The sequence below is a fragment of the Phascolarctos cinereus genome, unplaced genomic scaffold, assembly GCF_003287225.1.
Source record: "Phascolarctos cinereus isolate Bilbo 61053 unplaced genomic scaffold, phaCin_HiC Scaffold_2;HRSCAF=192, whole genome shotgun sequence".
In the NCBI taxonomy this organism is placed as follows: Eukaryota; Metazoa; Chordata; class Mammalia; order Diprotodontia; family Phascolarctidae; genus Phascolarctos; species Phascolarctos cinereus.
Genome location: NW_027555625.1, coordinates 284,869,059 through 284,895,726, shown reverse-complemented (window position 1 = coordinate 284,895,726; position 26,668 = coordinate 284,869,059). Strand labels below are relative to the sequence as shown.

The window sequence follows — 26,668 nt, the reverse complement described above, 5'->3', positions numbered from 1 at the left end:
TATGCCTAAATTTTTCCAAGTTCTTCTCTCTATATGTAACTCTGACCTTTGCATTAAAAAAATACTGTTGTTAAATGTATAATGGGTGTGTGTATGTGTGTGTGTGTGTGTGGGGGGGTATCAGGAGAAGTACAATTACTGGTGACCAGAAGGTCACTTCAAATTGATTACATGTCTAGTCACTGGCCAGCAAGCAGGACATTTAACTGTTGAGAAACTGTTTTGATTAAAATCAATCCTGCATTGCCAACTATGCTTTCTTAAAATGCCATGTCTGTCCATAAAAATTTTCTGTTTGAAAGTTCTACATATGATTCTTCTGTTTGATTGGACATGGCACAGAGTGTAGCAAAGGCAGGTGCTTAGTAAATACCTCAATAATATTCTGATAGAAATTCCTTTTTGAGGGAATTTAGCCCCCCAAATGACAACATCTGGATGAATGATTTTTTTCTCCCTTCATCCAGATATTTTGTCAGCAATATAACCGTAATGACAGAGCTGTCCACCTATAAAGATCACTTCTGCTATGACCCTCTAGTCCAGGAATTCTCAATCTGGGGCTCATGGCCCTCCAGATAAATTATGGGGATCCATGAAATTAAATGAGAAAAATTACATATTTATTTAAACATAACTGATTTACTTTGCAATTCTCTATATTTCATTTTATGCATTTAAGAACACTTTTTGAGAAGGGGCTGACAGGCTTCACTAGACTGATAAAGAGGCCCATGACACACACTCTGCTAGAGAGGAACACTTTATCACACCACTGTTTTATCACATCTCCTTATGCTATGGGTTAACTGTGGCCAGTTTCTGCTGTGCCTGGTCTTATTCACACTAACTGTGTGACCCTGGGCAAGTCACTTAACCCCACTGACTAGCCAAAAAAAAAAAAAAAGAAAACAAGGCTGAATGAGTATGCTAAAAAAATCTGATTATGTCTAGATATGAATTTTAATGCCAATAAGTTTATGAATGCATGGCATTTCTTTATGTAAAATACTCAATTGTTAGAATAGTACCTTAAAATAATATTTGGTCAGTTAAAAACATTAAAACTGAAATTTTCAGGGAGTACCAACCATTAAAGTACTTGGAAACACCACAGAAATGACCTTTTCAATTATACCTGACAGAGAGGGCAACATTAAATTAAAAAGAATGCATGATAAGATATTATTCTAGTGTGTCTCTGAAAAGTTAAAAAATATAATTGTAACATGTCAATGAGCCAAAAAGTTTACTTTATCAAAACAATTTTATGCAAAAATCTGGTTTATAATGTCCTCATTAATAACAGAAAATGTTAATTGCTATTGATCTTGGTAGCAACTGTTTATAAGTAACAAAATTTATCAACATGATTGGTCTGGAGAAACTAACATATAAGCTCATACATCATTAAATATTCCTTCCAGCTATAATTAATGATGGACTCTCCTTTGCTACTAACGCACCATCAATAAGATGTTTACTTGGAACTGAGTTTCCAGGAGTGGGGACAGATTTGCACTGAGATATCCACATACTCTGACTCGGTCTTCCTTGTGAAAAATGACATTTATATAAGATGGTTGTTTGAAGGCAAAATCAACTATTTTCAGTGCTTATAAAGTAAGAAAGCACTAGTTATATAACTGCAAATCACTTGCCACACTAAAATAGTTTTCCACTATTTCAGACCAATGGCCATAAAGGCCTTACAGGGGAACATCTCAGCTCTTTATATATGGAATGATCCCTCAATGTTAGTTCATTTAAATTATGGAGTATATAAAATAATTTTTTCATGGTTTCTGAGGTCTTTTGTAGCACTGTGATTCAATGACTAAGGCAGCAGAATGGACTAACTTATGACTACCAGAAACATTTTTCCTTTAAAGTTGTGCCTTACTTAATTTGGAAACTGGATAGTGAGCATTGAGGGCTAGGGAAAGTGGGAGACGGAAGGCTAGTCTAATAGCCAGGTGTAAAAGCTTAAACCAACAGCTTTTTTGTAACGACAGGTCTCTTAGAGGAGGGCTTCTTAAACTTCTTCCACTTGCAACCCTTTTTCGTGTTTTGGCAGTGTTCATTGGTGCTGCATGGCATGATGGCATGTGCAGTACAAAGTGCACATGCTGTGTGTTCTGAACCAAGGCTGCAGTGAAGTTGCATGATGCCACATGGGCAAGTGCTGCCAGAAACACTTTGGATTCATCATGCATTTGATTTTTCATTAATTTTTGGTTGTTGCACATTCAGAAACCTTTTACTGTTGCCATATGGGGTCACAACTCAAGTTTAAGAAGCGCTATCTTAGAGTATTTCTACTGGAATTCTGGATTAGGGTAGAATTTAAAGAGATATTTTGACATTTCTGATTTTGCCACTACAGTATTTTTTTCTGATATTCTGTGAGAAGCAATTGAATAAGATTACAAACACCATAATGAAAGCAAATTTATGTCTCAAAAGATATCTTACACTATAAATAATGCATTTTGAAAATCCCTGCATATGAAAACAAAATGTTCAACCTTCAATGACACTAACAGTAAACAGTATTGGCCAATAATTACTTTTCAGGAGAAATAGTTGGCAAAAATTACATTGTATTTTTAGTAGCAACCAAAAGAAAAAAGATTGTCTTCAGTAAAGATATTAAATATTCACTAGATTCCAATAAAGTACAAATGCAGATGGGTTTCAGAACCAAAGTCATTATTCACTAAAGAACGATTTATGTTATTAATACATAGAAGCTATAAGATTTATTGATTCCAAGAGAATCGAAAACATAGGTTACTCACTGACATCTCAGCAGATGAAAATACTAAGCTCTTCGTCATAGGAAAAAATAATAACTATAGCATGGGAGGTAGAGAAGAATAAAGATCTATTTGTATGCCAGGAAATATTGGTCCACGTTTCTAGATAAAATAAAGCATGGGGACTCTTCACTTGCTGAAACTGAAATAATATGCTACATTCTCTCACTCAAGGGATCATGGGAAATAAATGTATTTTAATTACAAAATATAATAAAGAATACTGTGATATAAAGAGAGGATTAATATGAGGTTAAACAACAAAATGAAAATGAGGCTTAAAAAATCTACTCTAAAACAAAAATGAAAACAATATGAGTCGAAAGGGAAAAAGTAGGTCATTGATAAATCTGCTTTTGTCTTCTAATAGACCTTTATGAGGATCAAACCAAATTTGTGACTTCGGGAATGATAGCTACTTTTGAAACACACAAGAGAAGCATGGCTATCAGGCACCCATTGGGAATGTACAAGACTGGATAAACAAATATTCCGAAGAGCCAGAGGTTTAATCTTTCGACTGCCAGTCCCTTAAATTCCATATGTAACTTAAGTGGAAATCTTAATAAAATATGCTTCATACTTTCCTTCCTTATTAAACAGAATATATGAAACATTGTAGATGCTGTATTATGCTGCAGATTTAGCTAAATGTAGTACAGGATATGAGGTTGAAGAGGGACTAAGCATAGCAATGTCCCAAGAACTTGCTTTCTTAAAAAGGTTTCTCTGAACTGACTTGTGGTTATTTGCTTCCTTCTCATAAAGGTGAAATAGAGCACATACAATTGTACTATTTTCTGAGCAGTGTAATTTGGGTGGCTCTCTCTGAGGCTGGTGAATCAAAGGTGGAATCAATATATAATAAAAAGGATTTTTTCCACCTTTCAACAACAAAATTATTATCTTCGGGGCAGCTAGGTGGCACAGTGGATAGAGACCCAGCCTTGGAGTCAGGAGGACCTGAGTTCAAATCTGACCTCAGACACATAACACTTACTAGCTGTGTGACCCTGGGCAAGTCACTTAACCCCACTGCCTCATTAAAAAAAAATTATCATCTTCATCTTTCTGTTATCAATATACTTTGACTTCATCAGCATCATTCAAAACATAATCTATGACTTCTGCATAACCAGTATGGAACACAGGCATCTCTGAGGTACTCTTTTCTCATCTCTAAATAATCATACCTCAGTTGCCTTTGGGCTATACCTCAATTGCCTTGGGGAGTCACAAGATAGTTAGGTGAAGTATGTGTAGAGAGATAAACAACTAAAACCCAATTGTGCTGATTCTCAAAAGTCAGGAGGACTGTACACTGTAAGTAATTTGTGTAGTAGTATGTAGTCTAGGTGCATTCTGTTTTTAATGTTCTTGCCTCCCCCAAATGTAAACACTGAATCAATATGTGGATCCCAGTATATGAGAAGTTATACTATAAAAGAAATTTCATAAGCAAATTCCTCCTTCATGTAGATAATATTCAGGATTTTGAATCTCACAGTCACCTTTAAAACACAGTTTGTGCCTAGAATTCTATTAAAAGTTAAACATAAAGGAAAGCTTAGAGAAAATTTTGGTCTAGTGTCATATGATTGTCTAATGACAGTGGCTGATGGAGATTTTGTAGCCCTGGAGCAAGTATTTCTTCAAACAGTCTAGCACAAAATTTTAAAATTATGAAAACTATTCTTTCTTCACGAATCATAAAAGGTAAGATAGTCCCTCTTACAACAATAGTCTTCTGAGATGCTATATGGCTGTTAATTGTGGGATGTTATAATCTCCAAAGAATTAAAATTGCTGATAACCTAGAATACAATGTAGAGCTAAAAAGAAGTTGTAAGTAGGCTAATCACACTGCTAATGATGACTTGTATGAAACAAATGAAGTAAAAGACACAATTTTAAAAAGGTATGATCAGAAAAGGAGGAGAGTTGGTTATGTAGGCAGAATAACAGATGGATGGCTTGGTCTGGTCTGGTATCCATAGAATGTTAAAAGACCTATAAAAAAGCCTACTGAGCAATTGAGTACATTCATTGCACACTTACGGAAGGACATGGACAAGGACCCCAAAAGATGACAAGTGTAGATGGGCTGTAATTGGCACTGAGGAGACATCCACACCAGTGAGGCCACAGATGTCCTAAAATACAAAGTAGAAGGTGATACAGGAAAAGGTGCTATTAGGAGAAAGTGCTCTACAAACACAAGAGCTGGAAGAGACCACTTTTATTGGGGATGAGGAGAGGGGATCAGGCAAGCATTCACGTAGAAGGTGGCACCTGAGCGAGTTTTTGAAGTAAGAGAAAGGTTTCAATAGGTGAATATAAGAAAGGAGTCTGTGCTCAAGGCATGGAGGATGGTCTGTGAAAAGGCACAGGGGTAGGAAGGAGTGGGATAAGCTCAGGGAACAGCCAAAAGTCCAGTTTGGCTTCCAAAGATCTTGGTCTTAAGCAGTGCTCTCTAGATTTCTAATCTTAAGTAGGCAGTAGCTACCTGGCTTCTTAAGTCCTGGGATGCTCTCCAGCACATACCGATGCATATGCTTTAGGAAGAGAGCAGATCTCTCTTCAGTTGCTATCAGGCTAATGAACAGCTGCCAATCATCAGCTACTCATTTCTTTTCCCTCTAACCCTTTATAGACAATCTCATTTGAGAGCACCTGAGTATTCAAATCATTATTCCTCAGAGGACAGGTGGCTGCTTCTTCCTTTTCAGGGCCAGCCCCAGCCCCCATCCTCCTCAGAGAGAACTTTATATCGCTACTTAGCTCCAAGGACTCAGGGGTCCTTTCTTCCCACTTATCTATGTCACAGTCTTCTATCTTTCAAACTCCTGACATAGGTCCAACAGGATTCTCCACTGCTTCTTCAGATTTTGTCTCCTTTGTTTTTCATACTGAAGTACCTCCCCGTTCTTTTTAAATTCTCACTCATAAACTAAAAAGTGAAAAGTTCTTTGTATTATTTTCTACTCTAAGCAGATCAGCCCATATTTGCGCATAGATAATAATTACTGGGCTGTGGCAGAAACACAAACATTATGCAGGTCATTGTTAAAAGTTTCCATGATTTTCACATTTTCTGGAAGCAATATTTTTAGCCCTTTCCAGTAAAGGTAGTACCTAAAACAATGATGATCAACATAGGTTCTAAGTGGTAGTCTTGATGCCAAACTAAATGAATGTACTTAACATGCAAATAACAATCTAGTTGTGTCCTTGACTTAAAAACCAAAAACCAAAAAAAAAAAACCCAAACAACCAACCAACCAAAACCAAAAACCTAAATAGCATTTCAATTATATAAACTTAGCTTAAAATGGTGTATCAGGGCTTTTCCTTCAGGACCCTAATGCTAATGCTAAATTACGGTTCAGGATGAAGTTGACACATAAAGTTATTGCCTGAGAGACTTTAAGAAAACGTTCTTTCCAATGTAATATTAAGCTCACAATCATCAGGCAATTTGAGTGAAACTCATGCAATAATTTCAAAGTTTATACAACTCCTTAGCAGTCCAACTTTACTGTACATCCTTCATGATGAATTCCTTGACATCCTCAGTTGTTAACAATCTTTCTCTCATAAAAAATTTTTCTTTTAAAAAAATTTCTCTAATACACTTTTATAATATTGTGTATTATACCTATATGTGTTTGTATGTAAGCTCCAGGATCTTAGCTAAACTTTTTATTTCCCTCAGTGCCAAACACAGTCCTCAATAAATGTTCACTGAAGTCTAACTAGCTTCTTTTAAATTAGGGGAATCGAAAACTAGCTCAATGCACTATGCCTAAGAGAAACTAGCATCATTCAATAAACTTCAGGTTATTTTAAAGAAGTATGTACATTGTAAGTTTCTCTCTCTTCTTCATATCTAACTCCTACCTCACTTTCACAACAAAAAGGGTCAGACCAAATTTTCCATATAGCAAACCTTCAAATTAAATGTACTTTCATCATGTTGAATCTACTAACAACTTTGCAAAATTATTAACTTTTAAAAAACCAGACAGGGGAATCAGAAAGCATTGGCTGGTTTTGTTGAAAAGGCCTAATAAATGATATCAAGGTTCCTATGAAAAATTGGTTATCTACTTCAACACATACTTTCATGCTGGTTCACTCTTACAATAGGCTTAATACATGTTAAATCTGTCTTTAGAAAAAGGAATATGCAGTGAAGACTTTAAAAATATTATTAGTACTTCAGCCAATCCTGAAATATTTATTAGAACAATAAAGTTGTCAATTTTCCTTTCCTTTTTTTAGGATATTATGCATATACAAAGAGATAGGGAGGAAAAGAAGGGAAGGGAACAAGCATTTGTGAAGTGTCTAGTATGTGCCAGGCTGTGCTAAGCACTTAAGAAGTACTGTCTCATTAGATGCTTGAAACAACACTGTGAGGTAGGTGGTATTATTATTTTCATTTCACAGCTGAGGAAACTGAGGGAGGCAAAGGGGTAACTTGCCCAGGGTCACACAGCTAGTAAGTGTCTGAGGCCAGTTTTAAAATCACACCATCCTAATTCTAGGTCCAGCGCTCTCTACACTGCGCCACTTAGCTGAAGTGTGTACAATTTGTTAGTATGAGAAAACAATTTTCATTCTCTGGTGACCAACTCTTTTGCTTGTGAGAAGCAGTGTTGTAGAGTGAGCAGTGTGCTAGACTCAGAGTCAGGATATGTGGCTTTGAATCCTCTCTCAGGAACACTTGCACTAGGTGAATCTCGTAACTTCTCAGGGCCTAAATTTCCTCATCTGTAAAATCAAGGATATTAGTACTAGCCTTTGTCATTGCTGTTGAGTTGTTTTTCAGTTGTGCCCAACTCTTTGTGACCTCATTTGCGGTTTTCTTGGCAAAGATACTGGAGTGGTTTCTCATTTCCTTCTCCAGCTCATTTTGTAGATGAGGAAGCTGAGGCAAACAGGGTTAAGTGACTTGCCCAGGATCATAGTTAGTAAATGTTTGAAGCCAGATTTGAACTCATGAAGAAGAGTCTTCCTGACTCTAGGCAGGGTACTTTAACCACTATGCCACCTGCCACCAGCTGCCCAATATTACCACTACCTAAAACAAAGAGTTGTTTTTATGGAAAGCGCTTTGTAAACCCTTAATGCAGTCTATAAGTGACATTATTATTGTTGTTTAGGAATGTGCAACTTTCAATCCCTTCTCTTGCTTAATATATGACTTTTCCCCCCTCTCAATATAACTAAGAGTTGTATTCATGACATCCCTCTTCACTTGAAAGGAGATATGTGCCCCAGGAGAGTATGATCAAGAATTCCTTCTGTAAAGATCTCTTTTATGTAACCTGTGTGTTAGATAGTCTAAATTAAGTATTATTTTATAAGTACTTCCTATTACCTAACCCTTATAGGAAAGATAAATCTCATTAAAAAAAATTATATATAGTATATTACTTTTAAAAAAGATATTTTATTCCTTTGGGATGTTTGCTTAGCTTGTGTCTGATATTGTGATATCATCAACAACAAAATATTCTGATATTTAAAAACACACGGTACTTCTTCCAAATGAGGACATATTTAGCATTTGCATGACTTCTATGCAGGTTAGATATTATTAAGGAAAAAACTATACCATGTACAGAGAAACCAAACCTTCAAAAAAACCAACCTTGGAATTTATTATGGATTATAAACACTTTGGTGTTTTCTCTCTCTCTCTCTCTCTCTCTCTCTCTCACCTCCCCTCCCCACACATACTCTAGAACTTTTTAGATAGATCCGACAAACTAAAAAGTGCTGTCAGTGCATGATATCAATGTCTAGGCCAACAGATAGAAATGCTGGAGAATTTGAAGATAAGTTGTGCAATCTGATAAAATCATAAATGTTTTCATACCATCAGTATAAGAGTAAGTTTAGGCAGAAAGGATTATAATGTACTTTGTCTGGTATTTTTTCAGTAATTTCATTATCCATGAACATTTAGGCCCATACTCTCTTGGGGCAAACAACTCTCTTCAAGTGAAGAGCTATCACTCCTTTGATAGTTTTACTAAGCAAGGGATATCATGAACCAGAACTCCTAGCTATATTGAAAGGGGGAAATAGTCACACATTAAGTGAGAGAAGGCTAGGTAACCCAAATTGCAATTTTTTAAAATAAATATACCGACTCTTTATGATTAATATTATTTTTTACCTTTTATGCATGAAACAAAGACACTCTCAAATGACAACTATTTATGCCATAATTTCCAATGAACTGAAGCTAAAGTATTAGGAACACTTATAAGAAAAAACATGGGAAAAATTTATATAATCAGTTGTTACTACATGCATTTTGATGTTTCTGAGCACTGGTAGGTAGAAGCCTAAGTATATTCAAGATAAATTTTCTCCTCTGACAAGGGTAAAAGCTTAGGATAAAGCAAATGTTATTTCCTTGAAAATCCTACATTTTCTGTCTTACAAGACTGAAGTTTAGAATAATCATTACTTTGTCTATACTTCTTGAACAGCTACAGCCATGGTGTTTCCACCTGAGCCACAGCCTCTATTCCCTGTCAACAAGAAAAGTGGATTTCGCCCTGGAACCGCAGTGGGCCTTGCTAAGCCAGCTTGGGCTTCCTTTGGTTCAGTTTCAGAACTCCACAGTACTTCTTTGACACCTCTAGCCATTACACAGTGCTTATTATATTGCTGTCCTCCCCAACACCCCAGAACTGCTTTCTTTTAGGTACTGCTTTCCTTATGTATTGTTTTTCTCCATTAGAATGTAGGCTTCTTGGGTGCAGGGACTGTGTAGAACATTTTTGCTTCCTCAGCATTTAGAATAATGCCTGGCAAACAGTAAACATTTAATAAATGCATGCTTTCTCACCCATCTATCCATTTAATAATAACCAAAAAAAAGATAATTATTTTCCTTTCTACAGGTACAGTTCTTAGAATGCTAAATGACCTTCATTTTCTTGGAAAATTAGATTTGCATCACATGAAAGAAAAGGGACACACTTATGTGGACATATTATCATCATACCTCAGTTGCACAGGGTAGGACGACACTATGCTGAGACTATCTTGAAAGTATAATTGTACAATTTCAAAGAACTCTAAGAAAAATTTGGCAACTGTGTTATATAAGACTTCTAACCCTGCTGTAAATATTTCAGGATATTTCACTAATAAGACATTTCTCTATAAATAGTGAATTTCTTTGGTAGCAGAGATAATTGTTGGGAAGAGTTAAAGACTTCCAAAGGGTTTGATAGTGTTAACAAAGGTGAATTACCATATAGCCAGATAAGCAGGGCACTTTTAAGATAAATTTGCAACAGATTCTGTGGTCAGTGATGAAAAAATATTTCAGAAGATAATCTACTGAACATTAAGTTGCTTAAGAGAAGAAAGAAGGCAAAGATAGACTAGTACAATTTGGTTTTGTGATCAGGAAAAACATTAAGATATTGATATTTTAGCTAGTGGTTAATTTCAATAATTGTCCCAATTTTTTCCAATGTATTTTAGAATATGAATTCCCTAGGGGCTGTTTCATTTTTATCTTTGAATTCCCATCCCATGGCACAGTGTTTAATAAATGATTTTAGACTGACTGATCTAGAACCTTAATTTTCTTTCAGAATGACTGATAAAGCAACAAATTCCTTTGAGTTAAAAATAACATATAAAAACCATCTGAAAATTCTAATATAAAACAGTGGTAATAAACCTTTCTAAAAGTAGTTTCATTCATTTCCAGTTCCATTACAGAAGAAGTGATGCAAAAATGCAATTGGGTAAATGGCACAATGTTCTACAAAAATTAAGACCGTTTTAATGGCAAGTTCTATGGAGTGAAAAATAAGCTTTTTACTCTGGATCAGATGCTCATTTCTCTTCTGCACAAAAAGACTCCATGCAAATAAATAGGAATGCTAATCACTCAAGAAAAGTTCAAGGAGTGTGGAAAGAAATAAGAATTAGGTCCTTTGTGTTACATGCTTATATGAATGGAGTATATCTGGGTAATGTCCAGTTCCCAAAGAGGCAGAATGTAAGACTTGAATTTATAAGTACTTTTCACTTAAACTACCTTCCAGATGTATTCCTTAGTATGGCAAGAGCATCTGGATAGCCATCCATGTTGTAGTCTCCAATGTGAAGGGTAATTGGAATGGATATTTCAGCTGGTAGCTGTTCATGATTAAATGGCACAAAGCCCCAGACTGTGCCCTTGTAACTGAAATCTTGGATCACTGGAATCCACTGAGACTAAAAAAAAAAAAAGTTAGTGTTTATGGATTTATTCACAAAAATACTCACCATCTGAGGAAGTGAAAATTTAATTCAGCTTTTAAAAATAGTTATTTTTTTGTTAATTTCATATGTTCATCCCAAAGCATATTCTTACATTCTCAAGATAACCTATTTCACTTAAAGTCTTTTTGTTTACAACACTGAATAAGGAAGTCTGTTATAATTTACTTTTGGGAAAAATGTGTGTTATTTTCAAAAAACTGTATAGCTTCCTTCTGGAATTACACTCATCCCTAGCCATGTTCACTTGGCCTGGTCCAGATTAAGAACTGTTGGTAGGGCTTTTAAATTATTTTAACCAAAAGTGCCCTTTTTCTAACAATTTGGGTCTGCATGGAAATAGGATCCATATTTTAAGGGACTCAAAATTAATTTTCAAACTAAAGCAAAATTGCATTCAGCTTCAAATGGGTGTTCATTTTTGGGGAACATCTCAAGAAAACTCAGACTGAACGTGCCTCTCCCACTTTATTTTTGTGCCTTTCTACAAAGATAACATTAGTTGTCAACTTCAGAGTCGGCTAGCACTGAGGTTTCTCTAATAACATGTCAAGCTGACATTTTCTTCAATGAAAATGAAAGGTTGATCTTTGTTTGGGATAGTGATCTCTACTACCACAACTATTGGGATCTAGGTTTATTTCACTCTTTTCTTTTCAATACTAACTGTAATGGAGATCACAGAAATGGAATGCTAATACAGAGGCAAGGTTTGAGAAAACTATCCCTTCTGAGTGGCCCAAACTGCTACTTCTTATGTCTCAAAATGAAAATAAAAATGTCAAGAGTAGAAAGTATGGTGATTAAAATATAGTTGTGTCTATAATTAGAAGTTAAGAAATACTGGAAAACAATATGATCATGCCCAAATAGAAGCAGGTGCATTGACTCAACTGACTGAAATGGCAGGAGACCAAACATGCCAACAGATTTTTTTTTCCTCTTTAAGCAGGTGGCTCATTTACATGGCTCAAAGCCATACTATGTTAAAAAGGGCTCTTATAAAAAGGCTCAGTCCACAGAATGCCTCAAAAAAAAAAACCCGTAAAGGTTATTCAGGGAAAGGCAGAACATCTCATAAAACTCCCCAACTTAAAGAGGATAAATGTTTTTAAAAGTATTATAAACAACTTTCAGATTTCCATTAAAAATACTATTTTTAAAAAAAATATTTAATTTCATAGGTTTAAAGAACTTAAAGTTGGAGGAAAACTTGACGATCAATCAAAGAGTAATTCTTCATTTTATAGATGAAGAAACCGAGGCCTCAAGAGGTAAAGTGACTTTCCCAAAATCACACTGCACAGAGTAGTCAGGATTGTGACATAGTCTTCTACCTTTCAATCCAGTGCTCATTTCCCTACATGCCTTAATGTTGATTATCTTAGTTATCATCTTAATGATGACAAATGACAACATCTCACAGTCCCACAGAATTTATTGATGGAAAGGATTTTAGGGAGCATTTAGTTTAACTCCCTCATGTTACATGAGAAAAATGAGGCATAGCAAGGTGACATCACCTAGGTAGGAGTTGTCAGAGCTGAGCTTCACACCAAGTCCACGCAGGATTTGAGATCTTTAGACCTCAAGTTTCAGTTCTTAGAGCCAAAACACAAAGAATCTAACAAAACAAAAATGCATTGTTCTGATGATTCACTATGAAGGAATAGTCTCTATTTTACTAGTATTTCAAACACTAACAGAACAAGAACTTTCATTTAACATGACCCCTAACGATTTCTTAAGCCCCATGACATTTCTGAACTACAGTTGACATTACCTGTAACTTGAACCTAGGCTGTAATTACCAGGTCTTCCTATTCATGGGCAACCAAGCCTGAGGTGTTAGTTGAACCAATGCTATTTTTCATGATTTCAAACTTTAAAATAATTTAAAGATTTGAAAGAAAGTTAATGAATTACAAAAATGGAGATGGAAGAATAATTTAAGACAGGCACAATATGTGACTGGTCTCTAGATTAGGTTCACAATATGGTCAGTTTTTTTATTCTGATCACCAATAGGCAGGAAATAGCTGCCTATATTTCGTTATTGTATTTTAGATGCTTGGGCTCTTCCAGTTACTGTTAAAATGTGAAAATATATAGCTATCATTCCCACATCACTTCTTCACTTTGACTATCATATTCTGAACTGTTTTCCTGTGACATATATAAAGGTAAAATGCACAGTCTGAACACTGGAAAACAATGAATTACTATATTTAACAGACATAGAAGAATATTGTTCTTATACACAAATATGATGGTTTTCTACATAGTTGTTATTACTGTGTTTATATTTTACTAAGAAATATTATGGATTGATTTTGTAATATGTACAACAAATATGTTTTTTACATATAATATTAGGCTTATAAGGGGTTTCTCCATCAGCATGGATTCTGGCATTGTATAGTACCTTGCACCCCTTCCTAACCCTGTATACCTTAACTAGTCAATTAAAAAAAAGAAACAATTTCAATTTCTCTATTAACAAAAGAGTGAGAATGAGCTTTGCTTTTTTTTAAATTGCTTCAGGGTTATTTTGGTTGTTCTTTCATGCACCACAGGTTCTTTCCCACATTTCATTATGTTTGCCTTAGCAAAACAATGGTTGCATACCTGATTCATCATTCCTGGTTTAGCTAAGTAGATGGCACTTCTCTGGCAATTTTCATCTTCACAGCCTGGCAATAAGTGATCAGTTTGTCCATCTCCATCTGCAGAAAGAAATGACATACGTCTATTGCCATTCAAAAAATAAAATGTCTTTCACATAAGATTAAATCGTCAACTTGTTCAAAGACTACCAATCTGGTCAAAATGGGGGAAAAAATAGACATGTGACTTAGAAATAAATGTAGTTTCAGAAGTAAAATTTTATTTCATTTAAATATTTAAATACTTTATTTAAACTGTAAATCCACTGAAAGAAGTCATATAACTGTGCTGATTGGTTCTATAACAAGTTTGGGTTATTCAATTTTAAATGGGCCAAGAATCTTTCACAACAGTTCTTTTATTCTTCCTTGATCTAGTTTACCACACTCACAGTTACTGTTCCAAACCTTTTCTTCTCAGGCCATTGACAATTCCACCTCAGCAGAGGGTTGTCTTAGGTTTCACTGAAAATACAGAGACCTCAATTCCTCATTTCAAATCTCTTCACTATCCCTCCCTGCCCCTAGGTATCTCTTAGCTCTAGTCTCAGAGGATTAAGTGGTTTTCCCTTCCAAAAGCTAACCCAACTCCACTCCTAATCTCTTCAATTATCCTTTCTCTTGATAATTTTCAACCTCTTCTGATCTATGGTTTCCTTCCCTTCTATCTTCAAACAAGCCCAAATCCCTCCCATCCTTACAGATCTTTCACTTGTTAACCCCAAGGGATTTCAATATCTCTCCTGACTTTCACAACTAAATTATTAAAAAAAAATCTATGTATTTTGTTTCTACTTTGTTGTCTTCCAAACACTTCTCAATCCATTGCAATTTGACCTCCATATCCACTAATGCAGGGTAAATTGATATTTTCAAGATCCACAACAGCCTCATTAGAGCTAAATTCAAATCCTCGTTGACCTTTCTGAAGTGTGACACTGGTGACCAATCCATCCTATAGGATACCTTTTCCTCTTGGGTTTTCCTGACATTGCTCTGTTGTTGTGCTTCTGTAACTATTATTCTTCTCAGAAGGCAATCTGGTATAATAGAAAGTGTACTGAATTCGGAGATAAGGTACCTAGAACTGAATCTTGGCTCTCTTACCACCTATAAACACTTGGGAAAATTCTTTAATTACTTTAGGCATTGTTTTCCTCATGCGTAAAATGAGACAGCTGGACAAGATGAACTTTAAGGTTCCTTTCAGCTCTGAAGCTATGACCTATTATCTTTAGCAGGAACATTAACTACATTTTATGTGCAGGTATATCTTCTCCACTTTCTTTTGGTGATCTCATCAGCTGCCAAAGGTTGAACTATCCACCTTCTGAATATGAATCTCAGATCTACCCATCCAGACCTCATGTCTTTCCTGAACTCCAGTACAACATCTTGAGGGGCCTGATGAATATCTCCACCTGGCTGTCCCATGGGCAACTCAATGTGGCCAAAACAAAACTCAGTGTTGAAACCCAACATTCCTGTTTTTGCAAAAGACACTACTAGTCTTCTTGTTAACTAGGTTTACAACCCAGCAGTCATACCTGACTTTTCCAATTACTATCCATATCCCTTCATTCTATTAATAAAAAAAATTAAGCACTGACTATGTGCCAGGTACTGTGCTAAGGGGAAGGAATATAAAGAAAGGTGAAAGATAGCCATTGTTCTCCAAGAGCTAACAGTCTATTGGAAGAGACAACATGTAAAAACTAAGCGCAAAAAAATTAAATTCAGGATAAATAGGAAATAATCAACAGAGAGAAGGCACTAGAATTAAGAGGAACTGGGAAAGGCTTCCTGTAGAATACAGGATTTTAACTGAGACTTGAAGAAGTCAGAAGATAGAGATGAGGAGGGAGAGCATTCCAGGCATGGGAGAGAACATCAGTGAAAATGCCTGCTATTGGGGACGGAGTGTATTGTTTGAGGAACAGCAAGGAGACGAGCGTCATTATCACAGAGTATATGGGGTGGGGTGTGTAAGGTGTAAGAAGCCTGAAACTGGAAGGGAGGGGCAGGTTATGGAGGGCTTTGAATGCTAAACAGATTTTATATTTGACCATGGAGATGGTAGAGAGCCACTGGAGTTTACTGAATAGTAGGAGCAGCATGTTATGTCAGACATGTACTTTGGAACAGGGCTTCTTAAACTTTTCCCACTTGCAATCCCATCAGTGCTTCTTAAATTATAGATTGAGACCCCATATGGATCCCAACCCACAGTTTAAGAATCACTGCTTAGAAAAACCACTTTGAGAGCTGAGTAGAGGATGGACTGGGAGTGGATAGGCACTTGTGGCAAGGAAACCAATCAGAAGACTGTTGTAATAGTCCAAGCATGAGTAATAAGGGCTCCCACCAGGGTGGTGGCAGTATCAGAGGAGAGAAAGGGGAGTATATGAGATACATTATGAAGGGATAATTGACAAAACTTGGCATTCAGTTGCCAATTCATGTTCATTCTACCTCCATGATATCTTTTGTATCTGCTCCCTTCTTTCCACTCACACCACAGAATATCTTAGTTCAGGCCCTCATCACCTTTCACCTGACCAACTACAATAGTCACTTAATTGGTCTCCCTTCATCTATCCTCCCTCCTTTCCAATATGGCCTCTACATAAATGGATATTCCAAAACTATAGATCTGATCACGTCAACATTTTGCTCAAGAAATTTCAGTGGCTCCCTGTTGCTGCTAAAATACAAACTACTCCATTTGACATTTAAAACCCTTCACAAGCTTGCCCTGTTCTATCTTTCCAAACTAATAATGTAACTCAATCATTAGAAAGAGGTCAGTTGATATGACTATAGTGAATATTGATGCAACTCTTAAGACAGAAAGTGCTGAGGTTGACAAAAATTTTAAAAGTTATGTACTGTGTGATTTCTATTTGTAAAATAAGGAAATAAATGGTTTGTCCCAGTGCTTGACATGAAAGGAAAAGTGAATAGTTTCCATCATTTCTGAAAAGAAGTAAAATGATACCTCAACTCCCTGCTTCCCAACCTCAAGCCCTGATAAAAAGAAAAAGCTATCAACTTACCAAATTCTTTGCTGGAATTGGCCCATGCTTTTCAGAAATGTTATGTTTAAAAGTGATCATCAATAGTCTGAAGATTTACAGTATTCCTTTTCTAGTTATATTAATGACTTTTTAAAAATTTTACTTTTTTGGGGCACATAATCCATTTAAAGATCTGGGCCTTTGAGCTGTATTTAATCACAAAGTTAGGTTAATCCTACAGCATTATATGAATTTACCTTAAATCAATCAAAGAGAATCATCAAGTACTTGATATGTATCTGGAACTATTCAGGGCAATACAAACAAAAATACCTGTTCTCATAATACTACGGGGTGTGTGTGTGTGTGTGTGTGTGTGTGTGTGTGTGTGTGTGTGTGTGTGTGTGTGTGACAGAGAGAGACATTGTAAAGTTTTAGAAAGAACACTGGACTAGGAATAAGACCTGAGGTTTAGCTCTGGCCCTACTGTTAGATAACTAATGTCGTCATTGACAAATCTTTTTGGTCCTCAGTTTGCTTCAATGTAAAATGAAGAGGGTTGGACTAGATGATCTCTAATGTCTCCTCCAAACCTCACACTCCATGAGGATGGCTTTCGTTCACTCATCTAATTTTATGTTGTTGTTGAAAAGAACAAGTTAGCTCACTTTTTTTTCCTTACTAAAATGATCTATGTGGCATGATTTTTCTGTACATATTATAGGAGCCAGTGTGAGGTAGTGGATAGAGAGCTGGCCTTATGGTCCAGAAGACTTTGGTTCAAGTCCCATCACTGACAACTACCAGTTCTGTAACCCTTCGGAACCATTCAACCACTGAGTGCTCTAGGCAGCTCTCAAGACTGTAAATTGCAGATAAGGTATCTAATCCGCATTGGTGAAGGAAATCTCACTGGGAGCTTCCTATAATGATGAAACCACAGGTGCAATCAATTTCTCTTTTTATATAATTTTTAAAAAATGCTGGTAAAAGAGCAGGAGAAATATTAAGTGATTTTCAGTTTCTATACAACTGATTCTTCTAGAATCAAACTAGGCAAGGCTGAGAGTTGTAAATTGTTCCTTTGTCCATTTAATCTTGCGGGCTCACTGTGTCACACCAAGTTGTATGTGTGTGAACATTTATGACATGTCTAAAAAGGGTAAAATGTTTTCAAAATAATATTTAAATCCACTCTGAAGAAACTAATTAACAGGAGGAGATTTAACACATAAGACATAAACCTCTGTTCTAGTTTATACATTTTAATATTTTGTGGATTTAGACATGGATGGCTATTTCATGCCTTCACAAATATAGTCCCTGATCAGAAATAAGCCTTTTTTTTAAAAAAAGATAAACCATTAACATAAATAGTAGGGCTGTATTAAAACATGAAAATATGTACTTGAGTTAAAAAGGCAGCAATAGCAGTTCTAATATTTGTTTTGACAGGAATATAGTAGCACAAAAAAGGTAGTAAAGTAAAATGGGTTTTTGTAAAAGCAAAGTCTTCACTTTCAAAAGCTTTAATTAAATGTGAACGATCTGGCATCTAATAATTTCTTGGGGCAGAACAAGAAAATCAATCTATACAGGATGAAAGTCATTCCAAAATATTTCTCATTCTTGCCAAGTTTGGGGAAAAAATGGATCTTTATTTTTCATCTAAAATCTACAAAATGATTAAAAATAGATACTTTCCTCCAATTCTATTCATGGCAACAATGCCAAATCCAAATATTTCAGGCAAACTGGCCTCTCATGGAAAACTTCCGGATTAGGGTACAGGTCTATTGTCAAAGAATAGCACATATGATCTGAATGAATATGGGCACTGATCATCTATCAATAAAGACCTCCTTAAATTTCTGCAATACTAACCTTCCCTTTAAATATTAACCTTTTGTCCTCCTAATCCAAGAGGAAATTGATAAGGTCTGATACTTTATCAGTCTAGAGGGGTGAGGATCCTAGGGCCTTGAGGCCCCATGTGTCCCTGTAGGTCCTCAAGTACAGCCCTTTACCTGAATCCAAACTTCACAGAACAAATCCCCTTAATAAAAGGATTTGTTCTGTAAAACTTGGACTCCATCAAAAGTCTACACCCAAGGACCTAGAAGGCCACATGTGGCTTCGAGGCTGCAGGTTCCTCACTCCTAGGTCACAAAGAAGAACCAAAGGTTTACCAATTAGATGTACTCAAGGGCCAATTAACCATAGAATAGGAACATATCACAGATACCCAAGAATGTCTTAAAACATTTATGAATGAATGATGTATAGGTCAAACTAATTTTGAAATTCTCAAAGGATAATTAATTATATGCCTTTTGGGTCATTTGTGCAACTGACACATTTTATTTCATATTAGCAAGTAAAATCATCTATAATTCCCCCTTTTGATTTTAAAGCTGTAAAAGATAACGCTACTTGCAAATAAACAACAAAGCTGGCTTCCCCAAATTCTGTTTCAGGTCACATGAAATTAAAACTACTTTGGCTATTTCCAATTTATCTGTGTTTCTCTTTGGTCCTCTACCCATTTTAAAATCTGTACCATAATTTTTTGTTTCATTACAGTATTTTTATTTCTTAAAACTCTTTTGGACTGAAGAGACCAAATACTTAGTTGTCCCAACACATTTGGGAAGTATAATATATTCCTTCAACATGCAAAAAGGGATGACTTCTGTTTCCCTTCAAATTATTCCATGTGAATCTAGGCCTAGAAAATTCTACAAAATGAGCACAGTTCTCTTGAGAGTTTTATCTTGATAATGACAGCACAATAACCAGACAGGAAGCAAGCTCTTCTAGAGGGGAAATAATTTCTCTTTTTCCAGTTTACAAATTTTGTCATTCTAAAACTGCAAATTAGAATTTAATTGTAAATGATCAAACAACAAATAAGATAATCTCTTGTACTTACTCTATCACCAACTAGTAATTAATAAAGATATCAAATTCTCAAACCTCAGCTCTAATTCAATCAGCATTTGAAGAATGCTTACTTTTGTAAGTTTCTTTAATATAAGAACCACACTTAAAAATACTAAACTAAGAGGGAATATACTGATCACTGGTCTGTCTCTCTAGCTCTGGCTTAATTGCTGCTTCAGCAACTGCTGAAGTATTTGCCATTATGATGAGTTAGTGGCAAAGAAGAAAAACAACTTGGAGTCTTGATCTTTCCACCATTTTATGCTATCACGGTATTTATTTCCAAGATCAAAGCTTTTAATAAATATGCTCTTCAAAGAAGACAAAAAAAAGAAAGTATGCTTTTTGAAGTGATGGAACTATTATGTCGAAAAGTCAGGGAAACAAAATATTCTCCTAAAATACCTATGATTCTATGAACTGATTTGTGGTCAGTGAAAGAGAACAATAAACTGTGGGACCCCTTTATAACATGGAGATTTTTAAGTCACTTCAGTACAGACCATTCTGACATTATTTCCTATTTACACTCTGTGGATATATATATAATACACATAAACACATGCATCCTGTATGTACATAGTTTGCATATGATCTCTTCCAGTAGAATGTGAGCTCCTTGAAAGTAGGAATCATGTTTCTGCCTTTCTTTCTATCTCCAGAGATTAACTTAGTGTTTGACACATTTGTTCAGTTGCTTCAGTCATGTCTAACTCTGGGTTTTCTTGGCAAAGATACTGGAGTGGTTTACCATGTCCTTCTCCAGCTCATTTTACAGATGAGGAATCAAGGCAAATAGGGTTAAGTGACTTGCCCAGGGTCACACAGATAGTAAGTGTCTGAGGTTGGATTTGAATTCATAGAGATGAGTCTTCCTGATTCCAAGCCCGGTGCTCAATCCATGTGTGACATATAGTGAGTGCCCAATGTTTGCTGACTGACCAAAAATTCCCTATAATTTTTATTGTACTTATAGAAAAAAAGGTTACCACTTAGTTATAAGGAATGTTTCTGAATCAAGAAATTCATTTCTCATGAAATTGTTGCTAACTTACTTTAGTCTTTGAGAAGTATATCTTTTGAGGGGACAGCTAGGTGGCCCAGTGGATAGACCACCAGCCCTGAAGTCAGGAGGACCTGAGTTCAAATCCGGCCTCAGACCAAACACTTGACACTTACTAGCTGTGTGACCCTGGGCAAGTCACTTAACCCCAACTGCCTAAAAAAAAAAAGGGAAAAAAAGAGAAGTATATCTTTTGGTAGATGTAATTTATTGCAGGAACTTGGAGGAGCTGCTGTTAGGTTACTTAAAAAACATAGCACATTTTAACTAAAAAATAAGTTTCGTTAAAAGGTATCAGAGTAGTCTGAAAGAGGTGAACACTCGATTTGGGTCTGAAGACCTGTTTCCAATCTCTGTTCTAATGGGTGAGTCACTTCATATCTCAGGATCTCAGTTTTCTTATTTGTATAATAAGGACAATATTGTTGGCATTACCTACCTCACAGGATTACTGTGAAGAATGTAGTTACTAAATTTGGAGAGTTACATAATTGTTATTTGAAAAAATAATTGTTCTGGACAAGTTCATTTTAACTTTTGCTAATCAGTGGGAAACACACACACACACACACACACACACACACACACACACACACACACACTTGCATTAAAGGCCCAGGGAAAGAGAAAATAGGGTGATCTGCTTAAGGGACATTACTCTAGAAAAAAATTCAGCTTATGGGCTCAGCTCAGTCAATATGTACTAACTTTAATCATTTTAATATCATAGCATGAACTGTTTTCTGCCTCTGTCAGATGGCTTTTCTGAAAAAGGCTTTTAGGCGAATTGACTTAGAGCTGAAAGATAACATACAATTAATAAAGGTTATCTCCAAATTATTAAGGTTTCAAGTGATATAAAAATACTTTGTCCTTGAAATAGGTATTACTCGTAATTCCATATCTCTATGATTTATGGCCAATAGACCTTGTACTTGGACTTTTTAAAATTCAGTTTGGTAATAGCCAAAATCCCCCAAGCCATTTACTTTCTCCCTAAGGTCCTACTTGTTGGCAATGGCATGCATTTTGGAAATGGCTAGCCAGAATTAAATGTGCAATAATATATAGCCTTGGAAAAAAAATTTCTTTATGTGAAGCTAATGAACTTGGACCAAATCTACAAGTGTGGCCTAATTATTTAGCATTAACAAGTGAAACAGCAGGTCCCAAAATAAGTTATATATAACTTCTAAGTTGAAAAATTCTTCAAAAAGAACAAAACTATTCCAATGCATAATATTGCTTCAGCCTGTTTAAAAACGGAAAAATCTTAGGATTCTGAAATTAATCATCCTCTTTTAAAATAGGGCAAATTAATACATATTCTCTAAAATACTAATGCATTACTAATTTACATGACAAGAAAATAATATTCAGAAAAAATCAAGTCATGGACATCTGGACATTTATTTGAAAACACAAAACTGCCAACATTCATTCTAACAGTTTTAGTCCATGGAACTATCAAAAGTAACACAGATAACATGGCACAGGAGGTAATCGAGGTTTGGAAGTCTAGAGACCTGAATTCAAATGTTATGATACACTTACTAGCTAGCTGATCAAGGACAAGTCACTTAACCTCTGAGAGCCTTGATTTCCTCACTGTAAAATGGAGATAATAATACTTAAATTAACTAACTTGTAGGGGTGATATTAGGAAAGGATTTTGCAAACCTCAAAGTGCTAGGTAAATCTGAGTTACTATTATTCCAAGAGTAAATCCGAAGCTAACAGATATTTGAGCAGTTTGCCATTCTCTGACAAGTTATAGTGTGGAGTGTAACTAGAGTTCTAGTACTCCCATGCAGAAAGAGCAGCAGGTTTAAACATTTTAGTAATTATTTTTAAGTTCTTAATTAATTAATCTTTGTTACTTTCTTGAAAGGCAACAAAGTACATTTATTATAAATTACGTATTAAATGTTTACAGACTACCTTCTATTATGTCCAACATATTGAAACACAGGAAAGTTTAAGTAGAAATTTCAACATTAACTTATTATTTCGTTGTTAGTATATATTTATTGTTTCTAGGAAAGGTGACAGAAGCGGAAAGGTGACAGAAGCTTTATAGAAATCTGTTCTGGGGACTACTTCCATATAGCTTATTAAGGAAGGTTTGTCTATACATAGCACCTAGTCATTTTAAGCGTCACCGCTCATCTCTTTGTGTATCAGACAGTGTTCATTAGTGATTTAGGACAACTATACTAGCATTTCAACATATATCACTTCCATTGTTCATTGCACTATTTTACTTAAAGAAAATATTATGAATTAATATTACAAGTTTATGAGAGATTAATAAATTCTGGGCTATACATAATTTGGTTAATTTTTGCTCTAAATGAATCATTTACTTTCATCTAAACACAATGAAGTTGATATTTATTGTACCTACTTAAAAATATCTCTTTACATAAAGTATTTTATTTTCCTTAGATTCCTAAAAAATTAATATTTTACTCTAAAAATTCATTTTGTTACATATTAAACAATTACATCTAGGTGCAGCAAACTTTTTTTTAATAAGAGAAAAATTAGGTCTCACAGAACAAATGATTTGAGATTGTTTGGCATGATTCATTGCCGTGTTGAGGCCTAGTGTGTAAGCAAATTGTACATCTTCATGTAGGCGGAGTGCTGTCAGCTGAATTATAAAGGTGACACTAGCCTAGGGTCTGCATGATTTCAGCTCTGACAACCAAGAAATTACTGCAGCAAATTTATTTTTCCCCTTCTCAGAGCTGTAGCAAATGATAATCATCCAACATTAGCAAAACATCTTAGACAGGATACTGATTTAAATGATACTATGCTTGAGTTTACACAGGTGTTATAAGCTATATCTGTACTTTAAAAATTATTAATTTTTTCAATTAACAAAAAATATTTTCTCTCCTTCCCATTTCTCCTGTCCCCATTATGGTCAAAATAGCCTTGTAACAAATACACAGTCAAGCAAAACCAGATTCCTACACTGGTCATGTCCAAAAATGTATGCTTCACTTTGCACTCAGATTCCATTACCTCTCTGTCAGAAGCTGGAAAGTATATTTCATCACTAGTCCTCTGGAATCATGATTGGTCATTACATTGATCAGAGTTCTAAGTCTTTCAAAGTTGTTTATTTTTATAATGTTGCTATTATTGTATAAATTATTCTCCTGGTTCTGCTTACTTTTCCCTACATCAATTCATATGAGCTTCTAGGTTTCCCTGAAACCAACCCTATGGCACAATAGTATTCCATTCTATTCACATACCATAATTCATTTGGCCATTTTTCAGTTGACGGACAACACTTAAGTTTCTAGATCTTTGCCAAATCAAAAGAGCTGCTAATATATTTTTGCATGTGGCAATCTTTTTCTTTTTTGTTTAATCTTTTAATCAAATAGTGATATCAATGGGACAAAATATAAACACAATTTAGTGACTCTGGACACTGTTCCAAACTGCTTTTGTAGTTCTGCTTTGCAGAATGGCTGTACTAGTTCTCAGCTCCATCAACAGTTTATTTATGTACCTGTTTTCCCAGAGCTCCTCCAACATTTTGTAATTTTTTGGGTCAACTTTGCCATTTTGATTAGTGTGAGGTGGAACCTCAAAGCTGATTTTATTTGTACTTCTCTAATTATAAGAGATTTGGGGAATTTAAAAATATTATAATATAGCTATTGAGAGTTTGAGTTTCTTCCTTTGAAAACTACCTGTTTATAACCTTTGACCATTTCTTAACTGGAGAATGTCTTTTATTCTTATAAACTTGATTCAGCTCCTCATACGTCTTGAAAATGAGACTTTTATCAGAGAAACTTGATGAAAAGATGTCCCCACCCCCAACTATTTCTCCTCTGCATTTGTTTTGTTTGCCTAAAAACCTTTATAGTTTTATGCAACCAAAATTGTTCACTTTTACATACATTATTTTTTCTAAATGATATAACTTCACTTTATACCATCCCAGTTTCAGAATGAAGGAAAGAGAACATATATGTTTATATATATCTATTTATAATGTGGTAGAAAAATTAGGAATTATGTATTTAACAATCTTTTTAATGGTAAAGTGAAAATGTATAATATTTTTAATATTTAGATAAAAATTATTAATCATGCAAAAGAAGGTAGGTTAGTATTTTCTTTGATGTGTCTCATAGGAAAATTTTTTTTAACCTTAAGCACATTAGTCCTGTTCCTAGACAAAACAAAACAAACACAAACAACACTCTATAAGGTTTTATTTAGAAGCAGCCTAAAAACAGGGGACCTATGCTACTCACTGAATAATCCTTATAAGTTTACATAATTACTTTAACTCACAGACTAGATAATTAAACTTATGTTCAAATGGTCTAGAATTTTAGGAACAAACCTAGGTTAAAATTATAATTTTACCATCACTCACTGTCCTCAATCTATTTGACAAATTCTAATGATATGTTATGAATTTAATCTTATAAGGATAGTTTTGTAATAATGCAACAGTAGTATAATGAAAATATATTTGTTAACAGATAATAGCAGAAAAGCTCTTAGTTATAAATACTGTGAAAGAGATGCTTGATAAATTTATAATCTGTTTTGAATAATTAAATTTGACCTGTCATGATACTTACTACGGTAGTGATCTTTTCAGACTGCAAAAGCTAATTGAGATCAAGATTGGATGGCATCTGGATGATAGGCCTCTTGGGAAAACACAGGTGGTACACACAGTTAGTAGGTTATTAATTGGCACTTTTTTCCTAGAAGGATATAATATGCCAATACTAATCATTTAACTTTAGACCCGGAAGAAATTTTGGAGACGAAATTAGCAATCAAACATTGGAGATACCTGTTGGAGATGCCACCTTGAGTGACATACTACTAGTAGTGAAAAGAAGTAACTGATTATGTTATGTATTAGAACAACTGCATTAGCCAGGATACTGAGGTTAAAGTCAGTGAACAGAACACATCAAATGGAAGTGAATCATTCATTCTGCTCATCTGTTAGATATGAAAAGATTATGATAATTAGATGCAATCTACTGCCTGTTTGGTGCAACTGAAGTTTATTGATGTGGCCAAAGTTAGTCAGAATGTGGTTCTTGAAACACTCCATATAATTTGCTTCTAATTTTCACAAAGTTTTACATTTTGATAGTTGGAGAAGTCTCAAAATGCTTTAGATTTCTCTCTATTCTTAGAAAGTAAAAGGCAACATGACTCAAATACATTGTTCTCAAGAAAGTTGGTTATATATTTTTCTCTTATTTTAGCTGAGCTTTGGGTAAAAGTTTTGGGTGTGGAGAGAAGGTATGTCATTCAGTTGTTTCATTCATTTTTGACTCTTCATGGCCTCATTTGGCAGAGACACTGGAGAGGTTTGCCATTTCCTTTTTCAGCTTATTTTACAGATGAGGAAATGAGGCAAATGGGGTTAAGTGACTTGCCAAAGTCACACAGCTCATAGTGTTTGAGGCCAAATTTGAAATCAGAAAGAACAGAAAGCAATCTGGTAAAAATTAAGCAGAACTAACATCTCATGCTGTCCACTAAGATAAGCTCCAAACAGATACATGACTTAGAGATAAAAGGCCACATTATAAAGGAATTAGAGAAGCAAGGAAGAAATAACTTCTCAGAGCTATGAATACAGGAAAAATTAATGTGCAAACATGGGATAGAGAGGATCAGAGAAGATAAAGTGGAAAATTTTCATTACATAAAATTAAAAAGTTTTCACATAAAGAAAACCAATGCAGTTAAAATTAGAAGTGAAACTGGTAACTGAGAATCTATATTACCAAATTTCTCTGATGAAATTCTCATTTCTAAGATATAAGGAACTGATTC

General features: G+C 35.0%; 1 protein-coding gene across 2 annotated transcripts in view; it reads right to left on the bottom strand.

Annotated features, from left to right (window-relative positions):
- Positions 1 to 26,668, bottom strand: part of ITFG1 (integrin alpha FG-GAP repeat containing 1) — a 227,548-nt gene that overhangs the window by 94,593 nt on the left and 106,287 nt on the right. For both annotated transcript variants that reach the window (XM_020985105.2, XM_020985106.2), the window contains exons 9-10: positions 13,755 to 13,852; positions 10,903 to 11,081 (exon numbers count right to left, since the gene is read on the bottom strand). In XM_020985105.2, coding sequence (XP_020840764.1) covers positions 10,903 to 11,081; positions 13,755 to 13,852 — 277 coding nt within the window. The remainder of the gene's footprint in view (positions 1 to 10,902; positions 11,082 to 13,754; positions 13,853 to 26,668) is intronic.